At 49.2% G+C, this 27,784-nt stretch overlaps 2 protein-coding genes across 2 annotated transcripts; both read left to right on the top strand.

Moving 5' to 3' along the window:
• Window positions 1-590: 590 nt before the first annotated feature.
• On the top strand, window positions 591-24,835 carry ATRIP (ATR interacting protein; the record flags this gene model as incomplete). Its single annotated transcript, XM_080695939.1, has 13 exons — window positions 591-825; window positions 3,326-3,456; window positions 6,563-6,733; window positions 10,178-10,296; window positions 14,644-14,801; window positions 17,683-17,775; window positions 18,451-18,580; window positions 18,739-19,425; window positions 23,249-23,385; window positions 23,472-23,563; window positions 23,929-24,009; window positions 24,149-24,401; window positions 24,768-24,835. 13 exons carry the CDS (start codon window positions 591-593, stop codon window positions 24,833-24,835), a joined length of 2,355 nt encoding a protein of 784 aa, XP_080552065.1.
• Window positions 24,836-25,854: 1,019 nt separating this feature from the next.
• Window positions 25,855-26,799, top strand: TREX1 (three prime repair exonuclease 1; the record flags this gene model as incomplete). Its single annotated transcript, XM_080695516.1, has 1 exon — window positions 25,855-26,799. The coding sequence occupies one exon, from the start codon at window positions 25,855-25,857 to the stop codon at window positions 26,797-26,799; it is 945 nt and encodes a 314-aa protein (XP_080551642.1).
• Between the last annotated feature and the right edge of the window lie 985 nt (window positions 26,800-27,784).

The raw sequence follows: 27,784 nt of genomic DNA, 5'->3' as shown, positions 1-27,784 counted from the left end.
TATGCCCACATTCGAAGCATTTACTATTCTGCAAGGTGCCTCCTCACAACACTTCCATTCCCTTCTCCCGAAGCCCCCTCTTCAGCCCTCCCTCAGACAGCCTCCTCCAGGAATGTGAGGCGGGTTAGGCCGGACTCAGGACCCCAGCCGGCCTCCACTCAAGCGCACACGTGAGAATGGGAGGACGGCCGGCTCCTGCACGGCTCTGGGCTCCACGCGGTGCCAGGGAGGGGCACCTCGTACCCGCACTGCGGGGAACTCGGACAGCGTCGCCGCAGCTGAGCGCAGGCAGCCAGCCACAACCCGAGCGACCAGCGGCAGCCCCGGGCGGGGACTGGACCGCGGCGGCACGGCACGTCATCCTCATGCGCCTGCCGGCTGGCCACTGATTGGCCCTCGAGCTGGGGGGCGGGCGCTGAGACAGCGGCGGCGCTTCGTCATCTTCCTGCGCCCGCATGCTGGCCACTGATTGGCCCTCGAGCTCGGGGTCGGGGCGCTGGGGCCGAAGCCGCGGAGGCGCGCGAGAGGTTGGGCCCGCTCGGGCCTCTCGCGGACCCGCGTCGCTTCGGCACCCTCGGGCGGAAGGAGGCATGGCTGGGATGCCCGTGCCCGGCAGCCGGGGACGAAGCGGGCCCCCGGCGGCTCGGCCCGACACCGGGCAGCCCCCGAGCAAGCGAGCCCGGGGCCTCCCCGCGGCCGCGACTCCGGACCCGGAGGATCCCTTCGGCGCGCACGGGGACTTCACCGCCGACGACCTGGAGGAGCTGGACATCCTGGCGTCGCAGGCGCTGAGCCAGTGCCCGGCCGCCGCCGTGGACGTGTCCTGTGAGTGCCTGGCGCCGCCGCCCAGGACGCAGAGCGGGCCTTCCCGGCAGCCGCTGTGTTCCAAAAGGGCCTTTGGTGTTAGGAAGAAGTGTATTCGGAATGCCCAGCAGACCGAGAAACAGCCAGATTCGCATTTAACCTTATTTTCTAAAGTTCAGGACACTCGATTCTTGGTTCTAAGTAGAGATCCTTGAACACTACTACTACCACCTTCAGCACCCACATGAGAGAAGCTAGAGCGATCTTATGAAGAGTATTGTCCCTTTGGGGCAGTATGAGCATAGGAGGGGCCTGGCAGAGCTGAGAGGATGAAAGCAGATTTTTTTTGTTGTTGCAGGTCTCAGGATGGAACCCAGGGGCATTCAACCTCCGAGCTACACCCCCTGCCCAATTTTTATTCTTTATTTTGAAACTGGGTCTCACTGAGTTGCAGAGGGCTGAACTAAGTAGCTGAGGCTGTCCGCGAACCACGATCTTCCTGTCTCAGCCTCCCGAATGCTGGGATTACAAGTGTGGGCCACCACGCCCGGCTTTTTTTTTTTTTTTTTTTTTTTTTTTTTGGTGGTACTGAGGGTGGAACCCAGGGACTTTTCTACCTTCGGGGTATACTTCCAGACCTTTTTTATACTTTATATGGAAACAGGGTCTCGCTAAGTTGCTGTGAGCCTCACTGAGTTAGCTGAGGCTGGCTTCTAACCTGTGTGATCCTCCTGTCTCAGCCTCCTAAGCTCAGGGATTACAAGCATGCGCCACCAGCCCGGCTTTGAAAGCAGAATTTGTTTGTTTTTATGGGATAAAACCCGGGGGAGTTCTACCACTGAGTTAGAAGCCAGCTCTTTTCATTTTATTTTGAAATGGGTTCTCACTAAGTTACCGCTGGCTGGCCTTGAACCCAGTATTCTCCTGTCTCAGCCTTCCAAATTCTAGGATTAGAGACATAGCTTCCAAGCCAGCTATGAAAGAGATATATTCATTTATATACAATAGTCGGTACTACGTGCCTAAAGTTTAGGAACTGCAGTAGACCTAGCAATAAACATGTTCCTTTGTGAAGCTTATATTATTTTAGGAGTGAGTAAAATCTTGTGGGGCTGCCAGAAAGAAAGGTTTTAAGGTCATCATACATCTGTATATGGCAGCTTAAGACATCACAAATGTAACACGATAATTTCCTGGAAGCCCAATACTCCAGCATCTTTAGCACACTCATCAATGACCAGATGTTTCATATGGCAGTGACTAGCACCACTCTCCATCCAGTGGCACAAGGCAGCTCCTCCCCTTGATCCTACATCTAATTCCTTCCTAAAACTTGTCATCAACTTTACCTTTTTAATCCATCTCTGGAATCCATGCTATTCACATCATTTCTACCAGTCACCAATGTATTGGCTTGCCATTTCCAGTCTTAACTTCCTTCAAGTCCCACTTCACACCACACCCAGAGTGATCTTTTCAGAACTCAGATCTGATCATATCTCAATTACATGTGAACACCTATATTGAAACCCTTTAATAAACCTTTTAGTATAGATAACCCTTTAGATCAAATCCTCAGTATATCCTACAAGCCCCAGCCAACATGGTCTGAGCCTTTCTCTCCCTCTCCTCTTCCTTTCTCCTCTCCCTCTCGCCTTCTCCCTCTCTTTCTTCTAGCCACACTAACTTTCCTTTATTCCTTTGAATTTTCCCTGCTTTTTCACAACACAGGAACTCTACACACCGCTTTTTCTTGTATGTTGACTGTTCTTTCTACCTATTCCCCATGACCACTCATCTGGTTAATTCCTGCTTGTTCTTCAGCTCTCAGCTCAGTCCTTAGGGATGTGTTTTCATCATCCCACTTGGGTCAGATCCCACTATTATAGGCTTTCCTGTATTTCTTCTCTGCAGCTCGAATAACAGTTTTAAGTTTACATTTTTCATGTGATTATCTAGTGAATGTTCTATAGACTCTGTGAGTGTAAGAACTGTATCCATTTTATCCACCACTGTGTCTTTAGAGACTAACATCTTGCCTGGTCTATGGTAGGTGATCAGTATATATGTTACATAATAGATTACAGTTCTGGCCAGTTAAATTGGATGAGTATTGAGGAGGGGTACTAGGATCTGTGATTTAAAAAAAATCACTTATGAGTTTATAAACTCTTTTGTTGGGAAATACTGATATATGTTGCTTACCTTATCTTCCTCTACTTTGCTCTCAAGAGGAATTCTTTCCTGCATTTTCTGGCCAAAGTGGAGAAATGTTGGATCCTAAAATGTACATGGGAGCTGGGCATGGTGATGCACACTTGTACACCAGCATTTGAGAGACTGAGAAAGTAGGATCGTGGGTCATGGACAGCTTTACCCACTTAGTGAGGCCTTTTGCAACTCAGACCCTGTTTCAAAATAAAGAATAAAAACTAGGGCAGGGGGTGTAGCTCAGAGGTAGAATGTCCCTGGGTTCCATCCCAGTACAAAAAAAAATGTACAAGGGAATTGTTTTTTACAGGTGTCCATAAGGTTCGTAGATTAGATGGGATGTCAAAAAATCCTGCAGGGAAAAACAGAGAACATGCTCCAGTTAATGATAATTTTGAATTAGAGGTACTTCAGACACAATACAAAGAACTTAAAGAAAAGGTGAGTAATTTAACTTGTGTTATTGTTTGTTGGTTTTTTTGTGTGTGTGATGCTGGAGCTTAGACCCAGGGGTATTCGACCTCTGAGCTATACTTCCAGCCCTATTTTATTTTTTATTTTGAAACAGTCTCGTTAGCCAGGTGTGATGGTACATGCTTATAATCTTGGTACTTTGGATGCTGCTTAGTGAGACCCTGTTTCAAAATAAGGAATAAAACACAGGGCTGGCCGGGCGTGGTGGCGCACGCTTATAATCCCCGCGCTTGGGAGGCTGAGACAGGAGGATTGCACAGGTTCAAAGCCAGCCTCAGCTACTTAGTGAGGCTCTCAGCAACTTAGTGAGACCCTGTTTCCAAATAAAATATAAAATGGGTCTGGGAGTATAGCCCGGAAGTAGAAAGCCTCTGGGTTCCACCCCCAGTACCACCAAAACACACACACACACACATACACACACACACACACACACACACACAGGCTGGGGAGTAGCTCAAAGATAGAATGCTCCAGGGTTCCGTCACCAGTACCCCCACACACAAAATAAAGCAAGGTCTCACTAAATTGCTGAGGCTATCCTTGAACCTACAATTCTCCTGTCTGGGCTTTCCAAGTACTAGGATTACAAGCGTGTGCTACCATGCCTGGCTTTGTTTGATTTTAATCTCAGGATTAAATACAGGGCTTGCACATGCTAAGCATTAACTCTACCACTGAGTTACACTCCCAGCCCTAATCTGTGGTTTTTGTAGCTAATTTGTTAACTTATATATTAGAAAGTATTGTACAATAAAATATATGTAAAAGTTTTATTTGTTTTTTGTTTTTGGTGGTACTGGGGGTGGAACCCAGAGGCTTTCTAACTCCAGGCTGTACTCCCAGACTTTTTTTTTTTTTTTTAATTTGGAAACAGGGTCTCACTAAGTTGCTGAGAGCCACACTAAGTAGCTGAGGCTGACTTTGAAACTGTGCGATCCTCCTGTCTCATCCTCCCAAGCGCGGGGATTATAAGCGTGCGCCACCACGCCCAGCTCCATGTAAAAGTTTTAAAACAAGCCAGATGTGGTGGCACATGCCTGTAATCCCAGCTACTTGAGAGGCTGAGGCAAGAGAATTCCAAGTTTGAGGCCAGCCTGGGTAACTTAATGAGATCCCATCTCAAAATAGAATTAAAATAAAAGAGCTGAGGATAGATCTCAGTGGTAGAGTGTTTGCCAGCATGTTTGAAGTTCTGCATTCAATCTTCAGTACCACACACTTTTTTTTTTTTTTTTTTTTTTTTTTTTTTTGTGGTACTGGGGGTGGAATCCAGAGGCTTTCTACCTCCGGGCTATACTCCCAGACCTATTTTATATTTTATTTAGAAACAGGGTCTCACTAAGTTGCTGAGAGCCTCACTAAGTAGCTGAGGCTGGCTTCGAACCTGTGCAGTCCTCCTGTCTCAGCCTCCCAAGCGTGGGGATTACAAGCGTGTGCCACCATGCCCGGCCAGTACCACACACATTAAAGTTATTGTTTTTTTTTTTTACAGAACTGGGGATGGAACCCATAAGCTATACCCCTAGCCCTATGTATGTATGTATGTGTGTGTGTATGTATGTATGTATGTATGTATGTATGTATGTATTTTTGCAGTACTGGGGATGGAACCCAGGGGCATTCTACCTCCAGGCTATACCCATAGCCCTATTTTTTATTCCTTATTAAAACAGGTCTCACTCTCACTGAGTTGCAAGAGGGTTCACTAAGTAGCTGAGGCTGTCCACGAACCACTATCCTCCTGTTTTAGCCTCTCAAATGCTGGAATTACAAGCTTTCATCACCATACCCAGCTTATTTTCTAATTTGAAACAGAGTCTCACTAAGTTACTGAGAGCCTTACTAAATAGCTGAGGCTGGCAGTGAACCTCCAATCCTTCATCTCAGCTTCCCAAGTATGGGATTACAAACCAGGCCCGGCTCAGAGAGTTTTTATTTTTTAATTTTATAATTTTATTTTGTGTGTGTGGTACTAGGGATGGAACCCAGGGGCATTCTACCTTCGAGCTACACCCCCCAGCCCTATTTTTTTTTTTTTTTTTTTTTTTTTTTTTTTTTTTTTTTTGCGGGTTTGGGGATGGAACCCAGAGGCATTTGACCTCTGAGCTACACCCCCTGCCCAATTTTTTATTCTTTATTTTGAAACAGGGTCTGACTGAGTTGCAGAGGGCCTCACTGAGTAGCTGAGGCTGTCTGTGAACCACGATTCTCCAGTCTCAGCCTCTCAAATGCTGGGATTGCAAGTGTGCGCCACCACGCTTGGCCCCGGCCCAATTTTTTATTCTTTATTTTGAAACAGCATCTCACTGAGTTGCAGAGGGCCTCACTAAGTAGCTGAAGCTGGCCACTACCTGCAATCCTCCGGTCTCACCCTCCCAAATGCTGGGATTACAAACATATGCCACCATCCCTGGCTTCACATAAGACTTAAAATAAGCATCTAGATTTGTCCCTATGAAATAAGAGAATACTGGAGAAAGCCAGAAAATTTAGACTGAAAGGAACTAAATAGATTCCTACCAGCAAGACAAAAAAAGAAATACTGTATACCAGATCTATAAAGAGATACAAACTGGGAGCTCTGAGATGAATTCACAACATATAGTTTTGTATGAGGAACTTCCCCAACAGCATAATGGTTGCTGCTTTATTAGCAGCTTTACAGGGAAGCAGACTTTTTTTTTTTTGCAGGTCTGGGGATGGAACCCAGAGGCATTTGACCTCCGAGCTACACCCCCTGCCCAATTTTTTATTCTTCATTTTGAAACAGGGTCTCACTAAGTTGCGGAGGGCCTCACTAAATAGCTGAGGCTGTCCACGAACCGCGGTCCTCCAGTCTCAGCCTCCCAAATGCTGGGATTACAAGCGTGCGCCACCACGCCCGGCAGCAGACATCTTTTATGTGACCACAGGTAAGTCAGAAAATCAGGAGCATAATGTATAATTTTTGTTCTGTAACGAGTATGCCCCAGATTGTTAAAAGCCTTCTATAGTCCAAAGACTGCATCTGTGACGATTGTGCTCTTTTGCTATTCTTGCTAACTGTCCGTTGTTAATTTGGGATTCACAGCTAAAGGCAATGGAAGAAGAAATCCTCATTAAGAATGGAGAAATTAAGATTTTGCGGGACTCACTGCATCAGACAGAATCTGTTCTAGAAGAACAGAGAAGATCACATTTCTTTCTTGAGCAAGAGAAAACCCAAGCACTCAGTGACAAAGAAAAGGAGTTCTCTAAAAAGGTGACCAGAGCACTTGTGTTGCAGGTTGTGAACAGCAGCTTTTCTGTGACTCAGCTCCTTTGGAAGCAATGCCTGAAGCCAGGCTGGTGGCCACGCTTGTAATCCTAGTACGTGGGAGGCTGAGACAGGAGGGCCACAGGTTCATGGCCAGCCTCAGCTACTTAGGCCCTCCGCAACTGAATGAGACCCTATTTAAAAAATAAAAAATAATAAATGAAAAAACAGAGCTGGGCATGTAGCTTAGAGGGAGAATCCCTGGGCTTAATCCTCATTACCCCTCAAATAGAGCTGGGGTGTAGCTCAGAGGTAGAATGCCCCTGGATTCCATCCCCAGTTCTACAAAAAAAGAAAAAGGAAGAAAAGGGGAAAAAAAGAAAAAAAGAAGCAATGCCTGGTTTTGCCTGTAAATTTTCCATGCAGGTTTCAATAGCTATTTGTTATAAATACTTTATCCTCTTAGCAAATTTTCATGTACTTTTCTTCCAGGGTTTACATATGATTTGGAAGAGGATATAGATGAAACTGTTTCACTATGGTAGTCCTGGCAAGAATAAATCACTAGCTTAGAACTAGAGCTTAAATTAGGTCTCTTTTGGTATATCAGGGACTCAGTTGACCTAGCTGAGGCCAAAAGGAAATATATTGGCCTCTATAAGTAAGTCTGGGAAGACAGGGTAGACTGGGTTCTCAAATTCCTTATGCCTTCTCAGGGCACGTTTTTATTCTCTATGCTAGTGACAGGTTCCATCTTAGGGCAGAGGATATGTTCTCTAGAAGCTCCTGGGCTCTTGTGATGCTTTGTAACTCCAGAGCACAGTTAAGACTTGGTCTTCCTCATCTTAAGTTTCAATATTCTGAAGAATGTTCTGATTGGTCAAACTTGAGATGACTGCTCCTGATGAAATCACATGGTTTGCAGTAGGGAAATAATCTCTTCTCTGGGGAAAAGAGATGCTTTTCTGGGAAGAAAACAGTAGGTATCCAGGACAGAGCACCACTTTCCCTCAGCACTTCCTCTGCTCCAGCCTTAAGAATGCGGGGCCTTATTCTGCCACTACTTCACTCAGCAGATTTAGCAGGCTTGAAATACACATCTGTGTCCAGCAGTCATAGCAGCCATTGATCTTTCTATATAAGTTAGAAGAGCAAAGAATTGATAGAAGACAAACTCAAGTTTGAATCCAGGCATCATTACAAGTGGTGACCTCAGGGTCATGACTTAAGCTTCGTCATGCATTTCTCTTATATGTTCCAGAAAAATTGTTAGAAGACCCAGGCATTCCTGCACTTGTTACTGGTGCTATATCTGGCACAAAAGTGTGTGGAGAATGGTGGCAGTTACTAGGTGGATCAAGGGTCTGCCTGCCAGAACAGCAGGTCTCCCTGTATATACATGGGGTTTTGGTACAGCTTCCAAATACTCTGCCCAAAGTTTCAAAAAGACAGAATTGTTTACCACCGCATTGATTAAAAGATAATAGCTGGGCTTAGTGGCACACAGCTATAATCCCAGATACTGGGAGAATGAGGCAGGAGGATTGCAAGTTTGAGGCCAATCTGGGCAACATAGTAAGGTATCCTGTATCCTGTCTTATTTTGGTGTGAGTGGTACTAGGGATTGAACCCAGAAGCATTCTACCTTTCAGCTGCACCCCCAGCCCTTTTTTTAAATTTTATTTTTTATCTATTTATTTTATTTTATTTTGTGAGTCTGGGGATGGAACCCAGGGGCATTCGACCACCGAGCTGTACCCCCTGCCCTATTTTTTATTCTTTGTTCTGAAACAGGGTCTCACTAAATTGCAGAGGGCCTCACTAAGTAGCTGAGGCTGTTCGTGAACCACAATCCTCCAGTCTCAGCCTCCCAAATGCTGGGATTTCAAGTGTGTGCCACCATGCCCGGCTTCTATTTATTTATTTATTTTTGCTGTACTTGGGCTAGAACCCAGGGACATTCTATTTCCAAGCTATACTTCCAGCCCAATTTGTGTGTGTGTGTGTGTGTGTGTGTGTGTGTGTGTGTGTGTTGATGGAGATTGAACCCAGGGACATTCTACTTCTGAGCTACACCCCCAGTCTGAAGTCTGATCTATCTTTCTTTCTTTCTTTCTTTCTTTCTTTCTTTCTTTCTTTCTTTCTTTCTTTTCTTTCTTTCTTTCTTTCTTTCTCTCTTTGGTGTGGTACTAAGGATGGAACCCAGGGGCTTTTTTTTTTTTTTTTTTTTTTTACCTCTGAGCTATACTTCCAGACCTATTTTATATTTTATTTGGAAAGAGGGTCTCAGTAAGTTGCTGAGAGCCTCTCATTATCTGAGGGTGCTTCAAACCTGCGCGATCCTCCTGTCTCAGCCTCCCAAGCACTGGGATTACAAGCATGTGCCACCATGCCTGGCTTTATTCTTTATTTTGAAATAGGCTCTCACTAAGTTGTGGAGAGCCTCACTAAGTAGCTGAGGCTAGCCAAGAACCCAGATCCTCCAGTCTCAACCTCCTACATACTGGGATTACAAGTGTGTGCCACCAAGCCTGACTCCTTTTTTTATTTTTTATGTATGTATGTATGTATTTATTTATTTGTGATTCTGAGGGTGGAACCCAGGGGCCTTTCTACCTCCCGGCTATACTCCCAGCCCGATTTTTTATTCTTTATTTTTGAAACAGGGTCTCACTAAGTTGTGGAGGGCCTCACTAACTAGCTGAGGCTATCTGCGAACTGCAATCCTCCTGTCTCAGCCTCCCAAGTACTGGGATTACAAGTGTGAGCCACCACGCCCATCTTACTTTTTATTTTTTTTTTTATTTTTATTTTTATTATGTTTTGCAGGTCTGGGGATGGAACCCAGGGGCATTTGACCTCGGAGCTACACTCCCTGCCCTATTTTTTATTCTTTATTTTGGTGGTACTGGGGTTCCTGGAAGCCCTTCTACCTCCGGGCTACACTCCCACGGGCTACACTCCCAGACCCATTTTTTAATACTTTTTTTTATGTGGGAACTGGGTCTCTTAAGCCAGCACAGCTGGCTTTGAACCTGTGCGATCCTCCTTCTCTGCCTCCCAAGTACAGGGATTACAAGCGTGCACCACCATGCCTGGCTTGTTCTTTATTTTGAAACCGGGTCTCACTGAGTTGCATAGGGCCTCACTAAGTAGCTGAGGCTGTCCGCGAACTGCAATCCTCCAGGTCTCAGCCTCCCGAATGCTCAGATTACAAGCATGCGCCACCACACCCGGCTTACTTTTTATTTTGAGAGAGTATCTCGCTACATTGCTCAGGCTGACCTTAAACTTACGATCCCCTGCCTCAGCGTCCTGAGTTACCAGGATTATTAGGTATACTGCACCATGCCTGGCTTGTCTTTTTCTTTTCGAGCTTTAGAGTTTGAAAGCCAGAGAGTGGCACAGTCTGTACTTGTGCCACTATAGTATGTCTCCTTTGCCTTTCAGCTCCAGTCATTGCAGTCTGAACTCCAGTTTAAGGATGCAGAAATGAATGAATTGAGGACAAAGCTTCAGAGCAGCGAAAGAGCAACTAACCCTGCCGCTCCCCTCGGTCCCCAGGCCAGGTAGGGGTGGCGCTGCAGAGGTCATTCCATTTTACATGGTCTACATAAGGCGTTCAAGCTAGTCCTAAGCAAAACTCCTTGAGATCCCGTTGCCTGGTCGTTTGGAACCGGGCATCGTCGTGGTGCATGCTTGTAAATCAGTACATAGGAGGCTGAGACAGAAGGTTCACAGGTTTGAAACCAGCTTCAGCATCTTAGTGAGACCTTATGTCCAAATAATAAAATAGAAAGGTCTGGGGATATAGCTTAGAGGTAGAATGCCCCCGGGTTCTACCCCCAGAACTGAACCACAACACACACACACACACACACACACACACACACACACACAAAAGGTGGTTGAGATGAGGCTGAATGGGTTGAGATACAACATAAAGGCCTGCACTCTGGAAGTGCTTTCACTGAATGGCACTTGCTAAACACAATTTTTTTTTTTAATTGGTGTAATGTAGTCATACATCCTTTTTTTTTTTTTTTTTTTTCCCTGGGTCTGGGGAAAATACCACTTTAATATGAAGGGCTTGTGCTAAAGTTCTTTTTGTGTGTGGGTCTGGGGATGGGGATGGAACCCAGGGGCATTCGACCTCTGAGCTACACCCCCTGCCCTATTTTTTATTCTTTATTTTGAAATGGTCTCACTAAGTTGCGGAAGGCCTCACTGCTATTCGCGAACCACAATCCTCCCGTCTCAGCCTCCTGAATGCTGGGATTATAGGCATGCACCACCACGCCTGGCTCTTAGTCATACATCTTAATGGGGTGCAAGATGGTGGGGGCATACATGCACACATCACCCAATTAGCCCTTACCCAAGTCCCATGCCATTCCCTCTCCCCTCCCTCCTTCTCTTGTTTAGCTTAGTGATTGACTTTGATGTGCTTGTTAAAGTACATTATGAAAAAATCATAAAGTACATCATGTACATTAGGGAACTTCCCTCTTCCCCCTCACATCCCCTCAGGTCGCCTTATTTGCTTATCTATAGTATCTCCTTCATCTACAGTTCCTCCTATCCAGCACTCAGGAGGCTGAGACAGGATGATCACACAGATTTGAAGCCAGCCTCAGCTACTTACTGAGGCTCTCAGCAACTTAGACCCTGTTTTCAAATAAAATATAAAATAGGTCTGGGAGTGTAGCTCGGAGGTAGAAAGCCTCTGGGTTCCGCCCCCAGTACCACAAAAAAAAAAAAATAGAATTCCTCCTATGACCCATTTTCTCCTCAGCTTCTGCATATTAGGGAGAGCATTTGATTTCTTATTTTTTGTGGCTGACTAATCTAACTTAGCATGATGTTTTCAGTTTCATCCATTTCCTTGTAAATGATGTAATTTTGTTCTTTATGGCTGAGTAAAATTCCATTGCATACACATCCCATAGTTTTGTAATCCATTCATCTGTTGGTGGGCATCTTGGCTGGTTCCATAGTTTGGCAATGGTGAATTGTGCAGCTTTCAACATAGATACACATGCATTAGTTTGGTAGTTTGGTTTCTGTTTTTTTGGGTAGATACCCAGAAGTGGTATTGCTGGATCATATGGTAAGTTCATTTCCATTCCTTATTTTTTCTATTTTATTTTATTTTTTATATTTTTTATTTGGAAACAGGGTCTCTTAAAGCCAGCAAGGCTGGCTTCGAACCAGTGCGAACCTCCTGTCTCTGCCTCCTGGGGACGCAGGGTGGGGTGGGGGGGATTATAAGCGTGTGCCACCAGGCTCCGGCACATTTCCATTTTTCTGAGGATCCTCCATATTGTTTTCCAAAGTGGTTGCACTAATTTGCAATCCCATCAACAATGTATTCAAGTTCCCACTTCTCCACATCTTCACCAGCATTTGTTGTTAATTGTGTTTCGAATGAGTGCCATTCTAGTTGGAGTTAGGTGAAATCTCAGGGTAAATTTTGATTTGCATCTCTCTGATTGCCAATGATGTTGAGCATTTTTTCATGCATTTATTGGCCATTTGAATTTCTTCTTTTGTGAAGTGTCTTTTTAGTTCACTTGCCTTTTTTTTTTTTTTTTTTTGGGCAGGTCTGGGGGTGGAACCCAGGGGCATTTGACCTCGGGGCTCACTAAGTAGCTGAGCACTTGCCCATTTTTTTTTATTGGATTATCTTTCTTAGCGTTGAGTTTCTTGAGTTCTCTGTATATTCTAGGTATTAGTTTTCTATTGGAGGAGTGGGTGGCAAAAGTTTTCTCTCATTCTGTCAGCTCTCTATTGAGGTTCTTAATAGTTTCCTTTGCTGCACAGAAGCTCTTCAGTTTAATAGCCAGGCGTGGTGGTGTACGCTTGTTATCCCCATGCTTGGGAAGCTGAGACAGGAGGATCGTGCAGGTTCGAAGCCAGCCCCAGCTGCCTAGTGAGGCTCTCAGCAATTTAGTGAGACCCTGTTTCCAAATAAAATATAAAATAGATCTGGGAGTGTAGCTCAGGGGTAGAAAGACCCTGGGTTCCATCCCCAGTACCACACACGCACAAAAGAAGCTCTTCAGTTTAATGCCATCCCATGTATTGATCCTCCTTTTAGTTTCTTGTGCCTTTGGGGTCTTGTTGAGTAAACACAATTCAAGACTAGAAAAAGCTGGAAAGATGATCTGCAAATTTGTGGGATGGGCCAGTCTTCATTTTAATGTAATTTGTTTGCTATAACCTATTTTGCCCCAAGCATGAGTATATTTCAGTCCTTGCTATGTAGAATATTTTTGCTCATTTGCTGCCCTGGAACCTTTTTCTCCAGCCCCTCCTTTGCTGCCAGGTATGCGCAGCCTGTTAGTGAGCTGTGTCCTGTCCTTGGCCTGCCAGAGTAGTCCGACACTTTTAGTATCAGCCTTGGACTTTTTTTACTTTATTTTACTTTAGTTTTTGCTGTACTGGGGATGGAACCCAGGGGCATTCTACCTCCAAGCTACACCCCCAGCCCTGATTTTTATTCTTTATTTTGCAACAGGGTCTCGCTGAGTTGCAAAGCACCTTACTAAGTAGCAGAGGCTGTCCGCAAACTGCGATTCTCCTGTTTCAGCCTCCCGAATGCTGGGACTTTTAACAGTGTTAGGGCACCTTTTTCTGTTCTCAGTCATTATGCTGCACATGCTCACAAAGGCAGGTGGGCAGGTGAGCTCTCCGTGCCTCATGTAGTCCATGTGAGGCAGGAGCGCTGAGGGAGGCCATCCTCGCTCCCGTGTTGTGACAGGAAGGTCCCAGTATCATGCAGTCAGATCAGAGGGCTAGGACTGCTTCTTTTTTTTTTTTTTTTTTCTTTTTGGTGGTCTGGGAATGTAACCCAGGGGTATTCGACCTCTAAGCCACATACCCTACTCCTGTTTATTTTTTTTATTCTTTTTTATTTTGAAACAGGGTCTCACTAAGTTGCGGAGGGCCTCACTAACTAGCTGAGGCTGTCCGCTAACCGCAGTCCTCCAGTTTCAGCCTCCTGGATGCTGGGATTACAAGCGTGCGCCACCGCGCCCAGCTTCTAAAACTGCTTTCTGACTGGAGACATTGGTGCTGAGGAAATTCCTTGGTTTTCCACACTTTCTAGTAGACCCCCTCCTTCCCTCCCTCCCTTTCTTTCTTTCTTTTTTTCAGTACTGGGGATGGAACCCAGAGGCATTCTACCTCTGAGTGACACCCCCAGTCCTATTTTTTATTCTTTATTTTGAAACAGGGTCTCACTGAGTTGCAAAGAGCCTCAATAAATAGCTGAGGCTGGCCACGGATCACAATCCTCCAGTCTCATCCTCCCTAAGGCTGGAATTATTCTTTTTCTTTCTTTTTTGGGGGGTGGTACTGGGGATGGAACCCAGGGGCATTCTACCTCAGAGCTATACCCCCAGACCTATTTTATTCTTTTATTTGGGAACAGGGTCTCACTAAGTTGCTGAGAGCCTCACCAAGTTGCTGAGGCTGGTTGCAAACCTGTGTGATCCTCCTGTCTCAGCCTCCTAAGGAGTACTGGGATTACAAACATGTGCCACCACGACTGGCTTACATCCAACTCTTTTTATCGAAAATCTTTGGATTCAGTCTCTATGAAAAAGTAGGTTGTTCTACATTGAAAAGATGTTTTGCTAGAATTGGAAATGATAAAGGAATTATGGCCAATGCTGTTGGGTGATTAGAGGAATATGGGAATAAACAAAGTACCTTTTCAGCAGTTTGAATCAAAATGCCCTGATTTTTGTACTGCTTAGCTGGACAAAGCATGACCCAGATGAAATAAATGAAATTTTTGGTCAAAACATCTACACATGAGAAGTTTAAAATTTGTTGGAAGTTTTGTAACTAGGTATTTTAAGTGGTTTTTGCAGAATCGTTACTTTGCCTTCATAGTTAACTTTTTCCAGTCCTAGGAAAAGCCCTTCTGTGGTTATGAAGCCAGAAGCATGTTCTCCACAGATTGGAAAAACATCTTTCCCTACAAAGGAGTCTTTTAATGCTGACATGTCTCTTCCCCACTCCTGCCAGACAGAGTCAGGATGCAGATCTCTGGTGGGCAGAGAGGGTAAGTCAGTCTCTTAGTCATCCATTGCTATATGACAGGCTACCCAACTTGTGGCAAAAAGCAACAGTAATCACTTATTTTCTCCCAGTCTCTGCAGGTCAGCAATTCAGGCGGGCCACAGGAGGGACAGCTTACCCCTGTGGGGACTGGCATCTCTGAAACCTTGCTGGGGCTGGAGGATCCATTCAAGGGGCTCAATCTCGTGGCTGACAGCAGAGTCCCTCATTGCATGGGCCCTTCACCGGGATGTTGGGAGTTCTCTTAATGTGGGAGTGGCCAGATTGAGCACGCCCAGTTGTTCCTCTTGTGGCCTAGCACTGGGTCACATGCTGGCACTCCTGAACATGCCTTTTGTCAGAAGCCGCTGCCGGCTCTGGTCAGGTGCAACAGGAAGGAGGCTGTTTGAAGTGAGGGATGTCAAAGGATTGACAGGCATGTTTTGGGAGTTTGAACCCAAAGGCACTTTACACGGAAGGATATTCCCAGCCTTTATTTTTCATCTTCGGACAAGGTCTTGTTAAGTGGCCAAAACTGTCCTCAAACTTGCAGTCCTCCTGCATCAGCCTCCTACAAGCGTGGGCCACCCAGCTCTTTTTTGTTTGTTTGTTTTTGTAATACTGGGAATTAAATCCAGGAGCAGTTTTTTATTCTTTTTTTTTTTTTTTTTTTTTTTTTTTTTTTTTTTTGGTGGTACTGGGGTTCCTGGAAACCCTTCTACACTCCCAGGCTTATTAGACTTTTTTTTTTTTCCCCTAGCCCAATTTTTTATTCTTTACTTTGAAACAAGGTTTCACTGAGTTGCTGAGGGCCGGAGGGCCTCGCTAAGTAGCTGGCTGATATACCAGTATTGGGAATGGCCTAGGAAGATTTGAGAAAGCTCTGATTATTAATATATTTCAGAAATTGGGTGAGGGGCAAATCCGTGCAAGGACTTGGTTTCTGCCTAAAAGCAGGCAACTATTCCAATGTAAATTAACCTAGCTAAAGGTGATTAACAAGTCCTTAGGAGAGGAGAACTAGGCCTTTCTCTATCTAAAGACGACTTTTTTTTTTTTTTAATACTTTTTTTATTTGGAAACAGGACCTCTTAAGCCAGCATGGCTGGCTTCAAACCTGCATGATCCTCCTGTCTCCGCTTCCCAAGTGCGGGGATTACAATCGTGCACCACCACACCCAGCTTTTATTCTTTATTTTGAAACAGGGTCTCACTGAGTTGCGGAGGGCCTCACTAAGTAGCTGAGGCTGTCCGCAAACTTCGATCCGCCTGGCTCAGTCTCCCAAGCGCAGGGATTACAAGCTTGCACCACCACGCCCGGCTCTTTGGGCGTATTTTAAAGCTACCACAGTCACTATACATGGACCAGGCCAAATACATAGCTGGACTATACGAGCCTGTTTCTTTTATAGTTCGACCATGAGAGTTTATACAGGCAGTCCAAACTGAGAGAATGCTGCTGCTTTCTAAAGAAAAATCAGCTATCGTTAGTAATTTTTCACTCAGACTGTGCTATGCTAGTCTGTCTGTCTGTCTGTCTTTCTTTCTTTCTTTCCTTCTTTATTTAATTTTTGGTGGGGGCGGGTCTCGGGATGGAACCCAGAGGCATTCTACCACCGAGCTACACTCCCTGCCCTATTTTTTATTCTTTATTTGAAACAGGCTCTCACTAAGTTGTAGAGGGCCTCACTAAGTAGCTGAGGCTGTCCACAAACCGTGACCCTCCTGTCTCAGCCTCCCAAATGCTGGGATTACAAGCGTGCACCACCACGCCCAGCCCAGTGTATCTTCTAATTCATATCCATTGACTAGTAGTAGTATCGGCCTTTCAAATCATTGGCTGCCACACCACTTGTGAGAAGATGCAGTCCACTCATGGTTTTGGTATCTACCAAGGACAGGGATAGTAAAGGGTAGTGCTACACACAGGCAGTAGAGCCCAACAGCCTAGGTCTAAATTCCAATCTGACCTGGACAAGTGCTTTACTACCCTGTGCCTCAGTTTACCTATATGTAAAGAAAACTGATGATAATACGTTCTATAAGGTCGCTCTTGGGAAAAACTGAGCTGATGCATTTGAAGCTCAGAGCAGTGTCTGCTGCACCACGCTCCTCTGGGGACTGTTTCTTCCATGGGCATTCTATCTCCGAGCTACACTCCCAACCCGATTTTTTATTCCTTCTTTTGAAACCGGGTCTCACTGAGTTGCAAAGGGCGTTACTAAGTAGCTGAAGCTGTCTGCAAACCACAGTCCTCTGGTCTCAGCCTCCCAAATGCTGAGATTACAAGCGTGTACCACCATGCTTGGCTTTGGGGACTGTTTTTCCTGTTGTTTTGTTTTCTTGTGGTACTGGGGATAGAATCCAGGGACTTTCTACCTCCGAGCTCCACCCCCAGACATAATTTTTTTTTAATTCTTAAAAAAATTTTTTTTTTTTTTTTGCGTTACTGGGGATGGACCCAGGAGCATTCTACCTTTGAGCTATGTCCCCAGCCCTATTTTTTATTCTTTGTTTTGAAACCAGGTCTCACTGAGTTGCAAAGGGCCTCGCTAAGTAGCTGAGGCTGTCAGTGAACCGCGATCTTCCTGTCTCAGCCTCACAAATGCTGGAATTACAAGCATGTGCCACCACACCCAGCCTTTTTTATCCTTTATTTTGAAACAGGGTCTCACTGAGTTGCAAAGCGCCTTACTAATAGCTGTGGCTGTCTACAAACCGTGATCTTCCTGTCTCAGCCTCCCAAGTGCTGCTGGGATTATAAACTTGAACCACCACGCCCAGCTTCTGTGGACTGTTAAATTCATTACAAATCAGAGTTTCAAAAGCACAGGGTTTCTGTGCTTTTGTACTTAACTTTTAATTTAACTTTTACTTGGTTTCAGATAAGACCCACAGTCTGAGAGGTAACCCCATAAAGCAAGAAGAGGTAGAGAAAAGTCTTGGTGACAGCTGGATGCAGAGGTCAGACACTCAAGGTACCAGAAACTCTCTTTTTCCTGCAGGCCTGCGCTTCCTATTGCCCTCTGCCACTTGCAGTAGAATTGCCTGGAGAACTCATGCCCTTGGCAGTCTGTGTTCTACCACAAAGCTATGCCCAGCCATTTTTTATTTTTTATTTTTCTGAAAGGATCTTACTAAGTTGCTAAGAGTTTCACTAAGTTGTTGAAGCTGGCCTTGAACCTGTGATCCTCCTGTCTCAGCCTCCTAAATACTGAGATTACGGGTGTGTGCTACTATGCCTACTGGGCTATACATGTATCACTGAGGATATAGCCCAGGGTGTTGTACCAGTTTTTTTTTTTGTTTTTTTTTTGTGGTACCGGGGATGGAACCCAGGGACATTCTACCTCTGAGCTACACCTCCAGCCCTATTTTTTATTCTTTATTTTGAAACAGGGTCTCACTGAGCTGCAAAGGACCTCATTAAGTAGCTGAGACCAGCCTAGAACCACAATCGTCCTGTCTCATCCTCCCAAATGCTGGATTACAAGCGTGCGCCACCACGCCCAGCCTACCTGAAGCCATCTTATCAGAGCTTAATAGCAGCTTGCAGAACAGCTGGCATTCAAAGAGCCCCCACCTTTTCCCTCTGAGGCCATAGAAAAGTTCTCCCTTGTTAGAACCTTCTAGAGTTGCCTTGTCTTCTGCAGGTTCTATTTTGATAAACCTGCTCCTGAAGCAGCCTTTGATCCCGGGCTCACCCCTGGGTCTTTGCCACCTCCTGAGCAGCGGTTCTGAGGCTCCGACTGGCGCCCTCCTGCAGCCACTTGGGCTAGGCAGGTAAGCAAGGAACTCCTGAAGGAGTTTGCAGGAAGCAAGTCCCTTTCTAGCCCTGGCAGCCCAGGAGATCTGTGGGAGGTGGGGAGACTAGAGAACGTGGCAGCAGGCAGGCTGTCTAGGGCTCTTGATCTCACCTACTTTCTCTTGTTTGTTGCCAGTACCTTGGCTGGGATCTCAGGCCGCAGGGCCACAGGTCCTCCTGGAGGGTCATTTTCCACCTCAGCCCTGAGAGAAGCACAGAGCCTGGCGTTCACTGGGCTGAATCTGGTGGCCAGGAATGAAGGCCCAGGTGAAGGAGAGCCAGCAGAGGGAGGCAGACAGGCCTTCCCCCTCTGCCAGCTCCCCGGAGCTGTGCACCTCCTCCCCCTCGTGCAGTTCTTCGTTGGCTTGCACTGCCAGGTGCTGCAGGACTGGGCAGCAGCTAAGAGGAGCGGAGTGCCACCCGACTCTCCAGCACATCCGTCCTGCTTGGACTCTGGGGCAGAGGCCAGCCCCGAGGACTCCGTCTGCAGCCTGGAGAGCTTGTCTGCAGCTTCGCTTAGCATTCTTCAGCACCTGGTGTGCCACAGTGGAGCAGTCGTCCACCTGTTACTCTCAGGAGTCGGGGCAGATTCCACTGTTGGAGAAGAAAACAGCCTGGCTCACAGACAGACTTGTGGAGAGAGGGTCTCGGCCCCCAGCGAGGGTGCCAGCAGCCAAGGCCTGCACCCGCTGATGAAGATGCTTCTTCTCCTGCTGGCCTCCCCTTCTGCAGCAGTAGGCCACTTGCAAGCCAGTGTCCTGAGTCAGTGCCTTAATGTTTTGGTGACATTAGCTGAAAATGCTCCCTCCGATTTCTTGCCCAGGTATAGAGCAGCATGGGAGGCATGATTTGGTGGGCCTGCCCCGACCTCCTGGCCTGACCCTGGCCCTGGTGTCTGCTTACATCTCACCTCCATCTCTGCTGCCCAGCTCATTGCAGACTTGTTGCAGGGAGTTCTGCAGTGATGGGAGGGGCCAGGTGTTGTGAAAACCAAGGAAATATGTGTTAGGCTTATTCCTGCCTCCGGACTTCAGGTAAGCGAAAGGCATACATGTTAAAGGAGACTTCAGTCACTGTGGAAGAACATCTGCCCCAGGACAAAGGCTGAAGGCAGAGGCCTTTGAAACGCGAGCTTTGGGTCAGGTGAGACCCTGAGGCAGCACACTTAAGTTGAGCTGCACTTCTTGGGGAAGCAGCTATGGGGAGAGCGGCAGCCACAAGCTGGCCTCGCTGGGCCCCGCCTGCTGTCGTGTGTGCGCCGCTAGCATGAGTTGCAGCTTGCTGGTGTCTCTTTTTTTTTAGAGAATTATAGTTTACTAGGGCATATGAGACATGTTCATTTAATTATAACACAAGAAAAAAGTGGAGGAGTGTTTTAGATAAATGCTGGTGTCTCTTGAGGTCTGTTGGAGCAGCAGTGTAGTGACCTAGCTCACAAACGCAGTTCTCATAATTCTTAGCTGGGGGGACCAGAGCTGTGAGGGGAGGAACTGTAAACACCCCACCCAACCAGCCCTCATCTCGGGACCCAGGCGCTCTCAGCACTGTTCAGGGGCTGGTTCCCGTGCCTTGACTGCTGCACAGGCCTCGCTCCCTCTTCTGGGCTCGGCATGTCTGCTTCCTAAAAACACTTCTGGAAGGGCCAGAAGCGGTGGCACACGTGTAATCCCAGTGCTTGGGAGGTAAGGCAGGAGGACCGCCTCAGTGAATAGTGACACTCATCAGCCTAGTGAGACCCTGTTTCAAAATAAAAATTAAAAACTAGGGCTGGGGTGTAGCTCAGAGATAGAATGCCCCTGGGCTCAATCCCTGGTACCACCAAAAAAAAAAAAAAAAAAAAAGTGCAAAGAGAAACATACTTCTGGAACTAGGTATGGTAGCACATGCCTGTAAGCCCAGTACTTGGGAGGCTGAAACAGAAAGATCACAGGTTTGAGACCAACCTAAGCAATGTAGAGAGACTCATAGCAACCTAGCAAGACCCTGTTTCAAAATAAAAATTTTAAAAGGGCAGGGAGTGGAGCTCGGAGATAGAATGTCCCTGGGTTTAATCCCTAGTACCAAAAAGAAAAACCCACTTATGGGTCCTGGTTCTCATGTGACTATTTTCTGGTTGATCTGGCCCATCCAAAAGGTGGTGCCCATGAGGCATGGCACTGCAGCCCAGTGTGGGCAGCCCAGTGGGAGGTAGCCATCACCAGAGGCCAGCTGAGTGACGCCTCGCTTGTTTCAGGTCCGTTCAACAACTGGATCCCGGAAAGCTTGTGCTCACCGTTCTCTCGGTAGCTGTACCTCTCCTTTCCTATTGAGCTTGTCCCCGGGTACTCAAAACAGCAACCTAATTAGTGCTTAGTGCGTGCCAGAACTCAGAACAGAGGAAGCCTCTGTTCCCCCTCCGCGCCTGTGGCCCTGCAGCCTCTGCCCGCACAGAGCCTGGCTCGTGAGCGCTCAGTTGCTGTTGACCAAGCCCTGAAGGGAGGCCACAAGACGTGTCTGAGCCCTGTGGGAGCGTGCTGGGCAGGTTCCAGGTCAGCTGGCCTCTTGAGCTACTGCCTATCTCTCTGACGCATCTCATCAGGGTTGTTCACGCTCATGCTGAATCCACAACTGCACGGCTTCCTCTTCACCCTGCAGTGAGAGCTAGAGCGGCTGTCAGCCTTGAAGCAGGATGTGAGGCAAAGAAGCCTGCGATCTGCTCCCATCCTTAGCCACCCTAGCTTTAGAGCCTTTGGGGTCCTGGCAAGGGCTTGGGGGGGGGGGATACTGGGAATTGAACCCTGAGGCATTCTCTCTGAGCTATATCCTCAGGCCCTTTTTTTATTTTGAACCAGTCTTGCTAGGTTGCTGACAGTCTCATTAAACTGCTGAGACTGGCTTTGAACCTGTGATCCTCCTATCTCAGCCTCCTAAGTACTAGAATTATAGGCATGTACCACCATGCCCAGCTTTTTTTTTTTTTCTTTTTTGGTGGAACTGGGGATTGAACCCAGGGGCTATACCCCCATCCCTATTGTTTATTCTTTATTTTGAAACAGAATCTCACCAAGTTGCAGAGAGCTATACCTCCAGCCCTATTTTTTATTCTTTTTTTTTTTTTTTAACAAGGTTTCACTAAGTTGCAGAGGGCCTCACTAAGTATCTGAGGCTGTCCAACTCACCATCCTCCTGTCTCCGCCTCCCAAGTACTAGGATTACCAGCATGGCCACCACGCCCAGCCTTATTTTCATTTTCAGTCAAGGTCTCACTAATTGCTGCGGGTCTTGCTGAGTTGCTTAGGCTGGCTTCAAAACTGTGATCTTCCTGTCTCAGTCTCCCAAGTACTAGGATTACAGCATGTGCCACCATGCCCCACTAGCAGAGGCTTTTGAGCAAATAGGTCTTATCCCCAACTTCAATTAGAGCAGTATGATTTATTTTGTATAGAGGTGGCACACACTTGTAATCCAGGACTTAGGAGGATCACAGGTTCTCAGCTAGCCTCAGCTACTTGGGCCCTCCACAGTTTAGTGAGACTCCGTTTCAAAAAAAAAAAAAAAAAAATGGGCTGGGAATGGAGCTCAGAAATAGAATGCCCCTGGGTTCTTCCCGTGGTACCACAAAAAATAGAGAATAAAAATAGGGCTGGGGGTGTAGCTCAGAGTAGATTGCTCCTTGGTTCAATCCTCAGTAATGGGGAAAAAAAAAAAAAAAGAACTCAATGCTGTCTAAAATAGCTTAGAAACCAGGCGTGGTAACACATGCTTGTAATCCCAGTATTTGGGAGGCTGAGATAGGAAGGTCAAGCTACTTAGTGGGACTTGCCTGGTGTGGTGGCTCACGCTTGTAATCCTAGTACTTGGGAGGCTGAGATAGAAGGATCACGGGCTCAGAGGCAGCCTTAGCTACTGGGGCCTCCCAATTTAGTGAGACCCTGTTTCAAAATAAAGAATAAATAATAGGGCTGGGGGTACAGCTTGGAGGTAGAATGGCCTTGGTTCCTTCCTCGGTATTACAAAAAAAAAAAAAATTAGTGGGACTTGCTTCCTAGTGACAAATTGGGGTATATTATCCACTTCCGTGCTCTGCTGAGACACTGGAGATGTTTGGAGGTCACACACAGGGCCCAGACCCAGGAGTTTTAGATGGTTCTGCCCACCCACCAGGCCATTTGGTTATGTGGCTAGAACATAGCAGCAGTTACTTTCGACTTGGTTCTTTGTTCCTAACTGTCCCTTTGCCACAGAGGCCTGGGGAGGATTTGGAGCCCTCCCCAGTGGGCGGCATTTCACCCTGGAGCAATGGAGCAGATGATGTTCCATGGTCTGCGAGTGGGGTCTCCTGAGACCCCACCATGGCCAAGGGCATTCCTAGGGTCCTGCTGGTCCTGAGGTGGTGGGCAGGGCCACCGCCCTCACACCGTGTTATGACTTGCATCCCTGTTTGGGAGCAGAGGCAGAGAAGAAGGGAGGAACTTGTGGAGGCCAGGCATCCCAGATCCAGGGCATCCTCCCCCACCTCCTGGATGCTGCAGGAGAGCTGCAGCATCCTGCATTGAAACCAGCCTCCTTCACATGAGAGCCACATGGCAGTGGGGGCCTGCGTTTGAACCCAGGTCTGGCTAAGCCAAATCTCCTTATGGGACTGTCATGTCTGGGCCGTCTTTCAGGTTCCAGTGTGTGTTGCCAGTGCTGCCACGGTGTCTAGGCCCAGAGACTTCCCTGCCCTGTGTGCTGCTGGCCGTCAAGCTGCTCTCCCTCCTGGTGGACCACAACAGCCTCACGCCTCAGCTCTGTCCCCATCCTGGTAAAGTGGGGTGGGATGGGCCTGGGGCCTCAGCTACCCACCCCTGGCTCAGGCAGAAGCCCTGAGTGAAAGGGCATCCTTTCCAGAAGGCTGTGTCCTGCTGCTGCTGTACATGTACGTGACGTCGAGGCCTGACAGGGTAGCCTCAGAGACACAGTGGCTTCAGCTAGAACAAGAGGTAAAAGTGCAACGTTCTGGAGAGCAGGGGCCATACCTCGCTTTGGTAACAAGGGTTTACTAAGCAGCTACAGAGGTACACTCAGTTTGGGGCCGCCTCACTCAGACTTAGCAGAGGTGGTTGTCCTGGGACAAGGCAGGGTTGCCTGGTGCAGCTCCTTTCCTGCGAGCGGCCTGGTGGCTGAGAGAGGTCTACAGCAGGTGGGCTGGTGGTCAGGCCCGAGTGCTCGTCTTGAGTCAGACCTGGAACATCCCACTGGGTAGTCATTGCCGTCGCTGAAGTGGTTAGATAGCAGATGCCAGAAAAAGCCCCTGCAGGGCGGGGTCTTGTTCTACCTGGGGCCGATCGGGTCTGTTCTTGTTCAGGTGGTGTGGCTCCTGGCCAAACTGGGTGTGCAGAGTCCTTCCTCCCCCGTCACTGGCTCCAACTGCCAGTGCAGTGTAGAGGTGAGTGGCCAGGCCAACCGCCCAGCAGCTCTGCTGGGTTGAGAGGCCCGGGCAAGACCTCAGGCCCTGCTGAACCCTGCTCCTTCGGGGCAGCTGAGTGCAGGAAGCCAGGAGACCTTGGTCTTTGCCTCTTGCCCAGGTGGTCAGAGCTCTCACAGTGATGCTGCACAGACAGTGGCTGACCGTGCGGAGGGCAGGCGGGCCCCCGAGGACTGACCATCAGAAGCGGACAGTGCGCTGCTTGCGGGACACGGTGCTGCTGCTGCACAGCCTGTCCCAGAAGGACAAGCTCTTTACGGTGCACTGTGTGGAGGTCCTCCATCAGTATGACCAGGTGATGCCTGGGGTCAGCATGCTGATCCGAGGGCTCCCTGACGTGACTGACTGTGAAGGTGAGCCAGCAGGACCTCTGAGCCAGCCCCCGGGCTCGCCCTCAGCTCACCAGCCAGACTCCTTGGTTGCACTCCGGTGGCCTCTGGCCCTGCAGCCTGCCCTGGCACTGGGGACGGTGCTCTGGCACTGGGGACTCTGGGCTGCCCTTTGCGTGCATCTGTTGGGTCTGCCTGGCAGCTCCATGGTTTTTCCAGAAATCTCTCAGTCTGAATTGCCTTTGTATGGTTGTGCTGGCAGTAGCTGAGAGAGCAAGGCCAGGGTGTGGAAGGGATGGGCTCCTGCGATGCTGGGGAGGAGCGGTGGGGCCTCTCCAGGCCCCAGCACCCGTGGGCCTTCACCTCGGAACCCTCTTCCTTTTGGCTCAGAGGCAGCCCTGGATGACCTCTGTGCCATGGAGACAGACCTGGAGGACCCCGAGATGGACTGTAGCTGAGGCTCTGGGCATCCAGCCACAGGGGGCGCCAGCACTACTGCTTCCCTTGGCCACCGATTAAAGCAATGAAGGCAGTTCCTGCTGAGAACAGCCTCATTTCCTGGAGTCGCATCTGTTTGGCTGAATGGGAGGGGCGGGTGGGAGGGTCTGGGAGGGCTGCCGCTTCCCCCACCTCCTGGCTGGAGTCCATTGGTCCCTATGGTAACTAATCTGCCTTGAGGAAAGCCCTACCCTGCCTGTGGAATTGTCCTGAGTCACTGCTTTGGGCTGGGGCCATGGGGAGAAACCATTGTGTGGCAGGAAGGAGGGGGTCCTCAGCCAGAGCTACCCTGGGTAAGTGGGTCAAGGACCACAGAAAGGCCTAGCTCAGGACATGGAGCTGGCCTCGCACCTGGAGACGCCCGGGTGCTAGCCCTGCCGGTGGTCTCCCCATGTGAACTGTGAGTCTCAGAAGCCTTTGGGGCGCCTGGAGAGGGAGGGGTGTGGCAAAGAGGCCCGGGGCAGGCCGGCTGCACAGGGCGGGCCTTGCTCAGCAGCAATCCAGGGGGTGGACCCAGGGCACTTTCGCTTCCTACTTCCCGCCACTGCTGCCGGGAGAGTGTGTGTGCTGCTGGCCCTGGCCGAGTCACTGTCCGGTAAGTGTGCCTCTGAGGGGATGGGGCAGGGTAGGAGGCCCTGGGTTTTCCCCACGCTAGACTAGGGCCCCTACCTTAGTAGTGAGCACTAAGGTAGAGGCCAAACCCCTGTGAAAAGAGGGAGCCCTCCCCCAAAGGGACAATAAAGCGAGTTCTCCCTCAAAGGGAATCACCCCACCCTCTTCAGCTTCCTGTCCCGCAGCCGGGCCCTGGAGCTCCCAGACAGTGGCCTGCTTCAAGAGGCCTGCAGTGTGCCTCTGCTCACCCCACCCCTCGCTCACCCCAACCTGCCCCTGCCCACTTGAGAGCCGTCCACCGCACTCACCTGCCCCCCCCCCCCCGCCATGCTCCTCCCCAGGCTCAGCAGCAGGTACCTATCCCAGCATGGGCTCGCAGGCCCCGCCCCCCGGCCCCATGCAGACCCTCATCTTCCTGGACCTGGAGGCCACTGGCCTGCCCTTCTCCCAGCCCAAGGTCACGGAGCTGTGCATGCTGGCAGTCCACAGATGTGCCCTGGAGAGCAGCCCCACCTCTCTGGGGCCCCAGCCTACGGCGCCCCCCCCACCCCGTGTGGCCGACAAGCTCTCCCTGTGCGTGGCTCCGGGGAAGGCCTGCAGCCCTGCAGCCAGCGAGATCACGGGCCTGAGCACAGCAGTGTTGGTGGGGCATAGGCGTCAACGCTTTGACGACAACCTGGTCAACCTGCTCCTAGCCTTCCTGCAGCGCCAGCCACAGCCCTGGTGCCTTGTAGCTCACAACGGTGACCGCTACGACTTCCCCCTGCTCCAGGCAGAGCTGACTGCACTGGGTCTTGCCAGTGCTCTGGACAGTGCCTTCTGTGTAGACAGCATCGCTGCCCTGAAGGCCCTGGAACGAGCCAGCAGCCCCTTGGAGCATGGCCCAAGGAAGAGCTACAGTCTGGGCAGCATCTACACCCGCCTGTACGGGCAGGCCCCTGCGGATTCACATGTGGCAGAGAGCGATGTCCTAGCTCTGCTCAGCATCTGCCAGTGGAAGCCCCGGGCCCTGCTGCGGTGGGTGGACGCGCATGCCAAGCCCTTCAGCACCATCAGGCCCATGTATGAGGTCACGGCCTCTGCTGGTACCAGCCCAGGGCCTGCTGCTGTCGCGGCCACCGCACCCCTCACCTCTGCCAAGAAGGCCAGCCCCAGCCTCTGTGGGAGCAAAAGACCCGAGACTCTTGCTCCAGTGATGGTCTCTGGTGCCCCGCCCCAGGAGGGGCTGCTGGCCCCGCTGGGCCTGCTGGCTCTCCTGACCTTGGCAGTGGCCACACTGTACGGACTCTTCTTGGTCACACCAGGGCAGTAGGTCAGAGAAAATCTAATAAAGACCCATGGCACTGAGTGTTCACTCTCACCTTGCGCCCTCCATGGCACCCCACGCCAGACAGAACTCAGGGACCTGGGGAGGGCCACAGTCCTCACCCTTCACTCTCCTAGCAGGATGAGCAAACTTCTGAACCCAGTGAAAGTATATAAAGCACAGAAACTCAAGTAGTAGAGTATTCAACTCGGCGAAATCCCAGTGACCAGGGTCTGAAGAAAGGGGACAGCAGCTCCAAATATTTGCATTTATTATAAATGGGGTGCAGAGCCTGGACTCAAACACACTGACAGACACAAGGGGAGACTAGATCAGACAGTAACGGGACACGGAGCTGTCTATGTGTGGCTGCGGCTGCCGCCCAGGCCCCACCACCTTTGGTCCAGACAGTCCCTCGATTCTGTGGGCTGTGGAGCAGGCATGGGACATTCCAGGAGGCTGGTGTCAGGAAATGGAATTCCAGGGCCAGGCTGGCCCTCTCCTCTGGGACAGTTCCTCTCCACACATTTCAGCCTCACATCAACAATCACACATTTTACAACAGAAAACAGCAGAACGTTTGGCTAAAAATAAAACGAAGACACTGCAGGGTGGAGACCTGAGTGTGTTGTGGATAGAGGTTCCCCGGCCGGCCGGAGCCAGGCCAGCAAGGGCGGGAAATCGTGAGTGGATATGGCCCTCTGGGAAGCGGCAGGGTGCAGGGGCAGTTGGAAGTTGGAGTGGCTGGAGCTTTGCCTGAGGTGTGCTCACAGCAGGAGCTGAGCTGACCAACCCCCTGGGCGTGGCTCCAGCTACAGGGACCCACGGGCCACCTGCCCAAAGAACGGCCTCAGCTAGACCCCCACGCTGCCCACCTGCCTGCTTCACAGCACAGGTCCTACAAAGGGTGCCCCAAGCCCTGGGTGTGACTTGGAGCAGTGGCTGGCCACTCTCACACTAGGATGCATAGGCATGGTGCCCCTAAAAAGCT

The sequence above is a fragment of the Muscardinus avellanarius genome (genome assembly GCF_963383645.1).
Source record: "Muscardinus avellanarius genome assembly, chromosome: 5".
NCBI lineage: Eukaryota > Metazoa > Chordata > Mammalia > Rodentia > Gliridae > Muscardinus > Muscardinus avellanarius.
The sequence above is the reverse complement of the archived record's forward strand: the minus strand, read 5'-3'. Positions and strand labels throughout refer to the sequence as shown.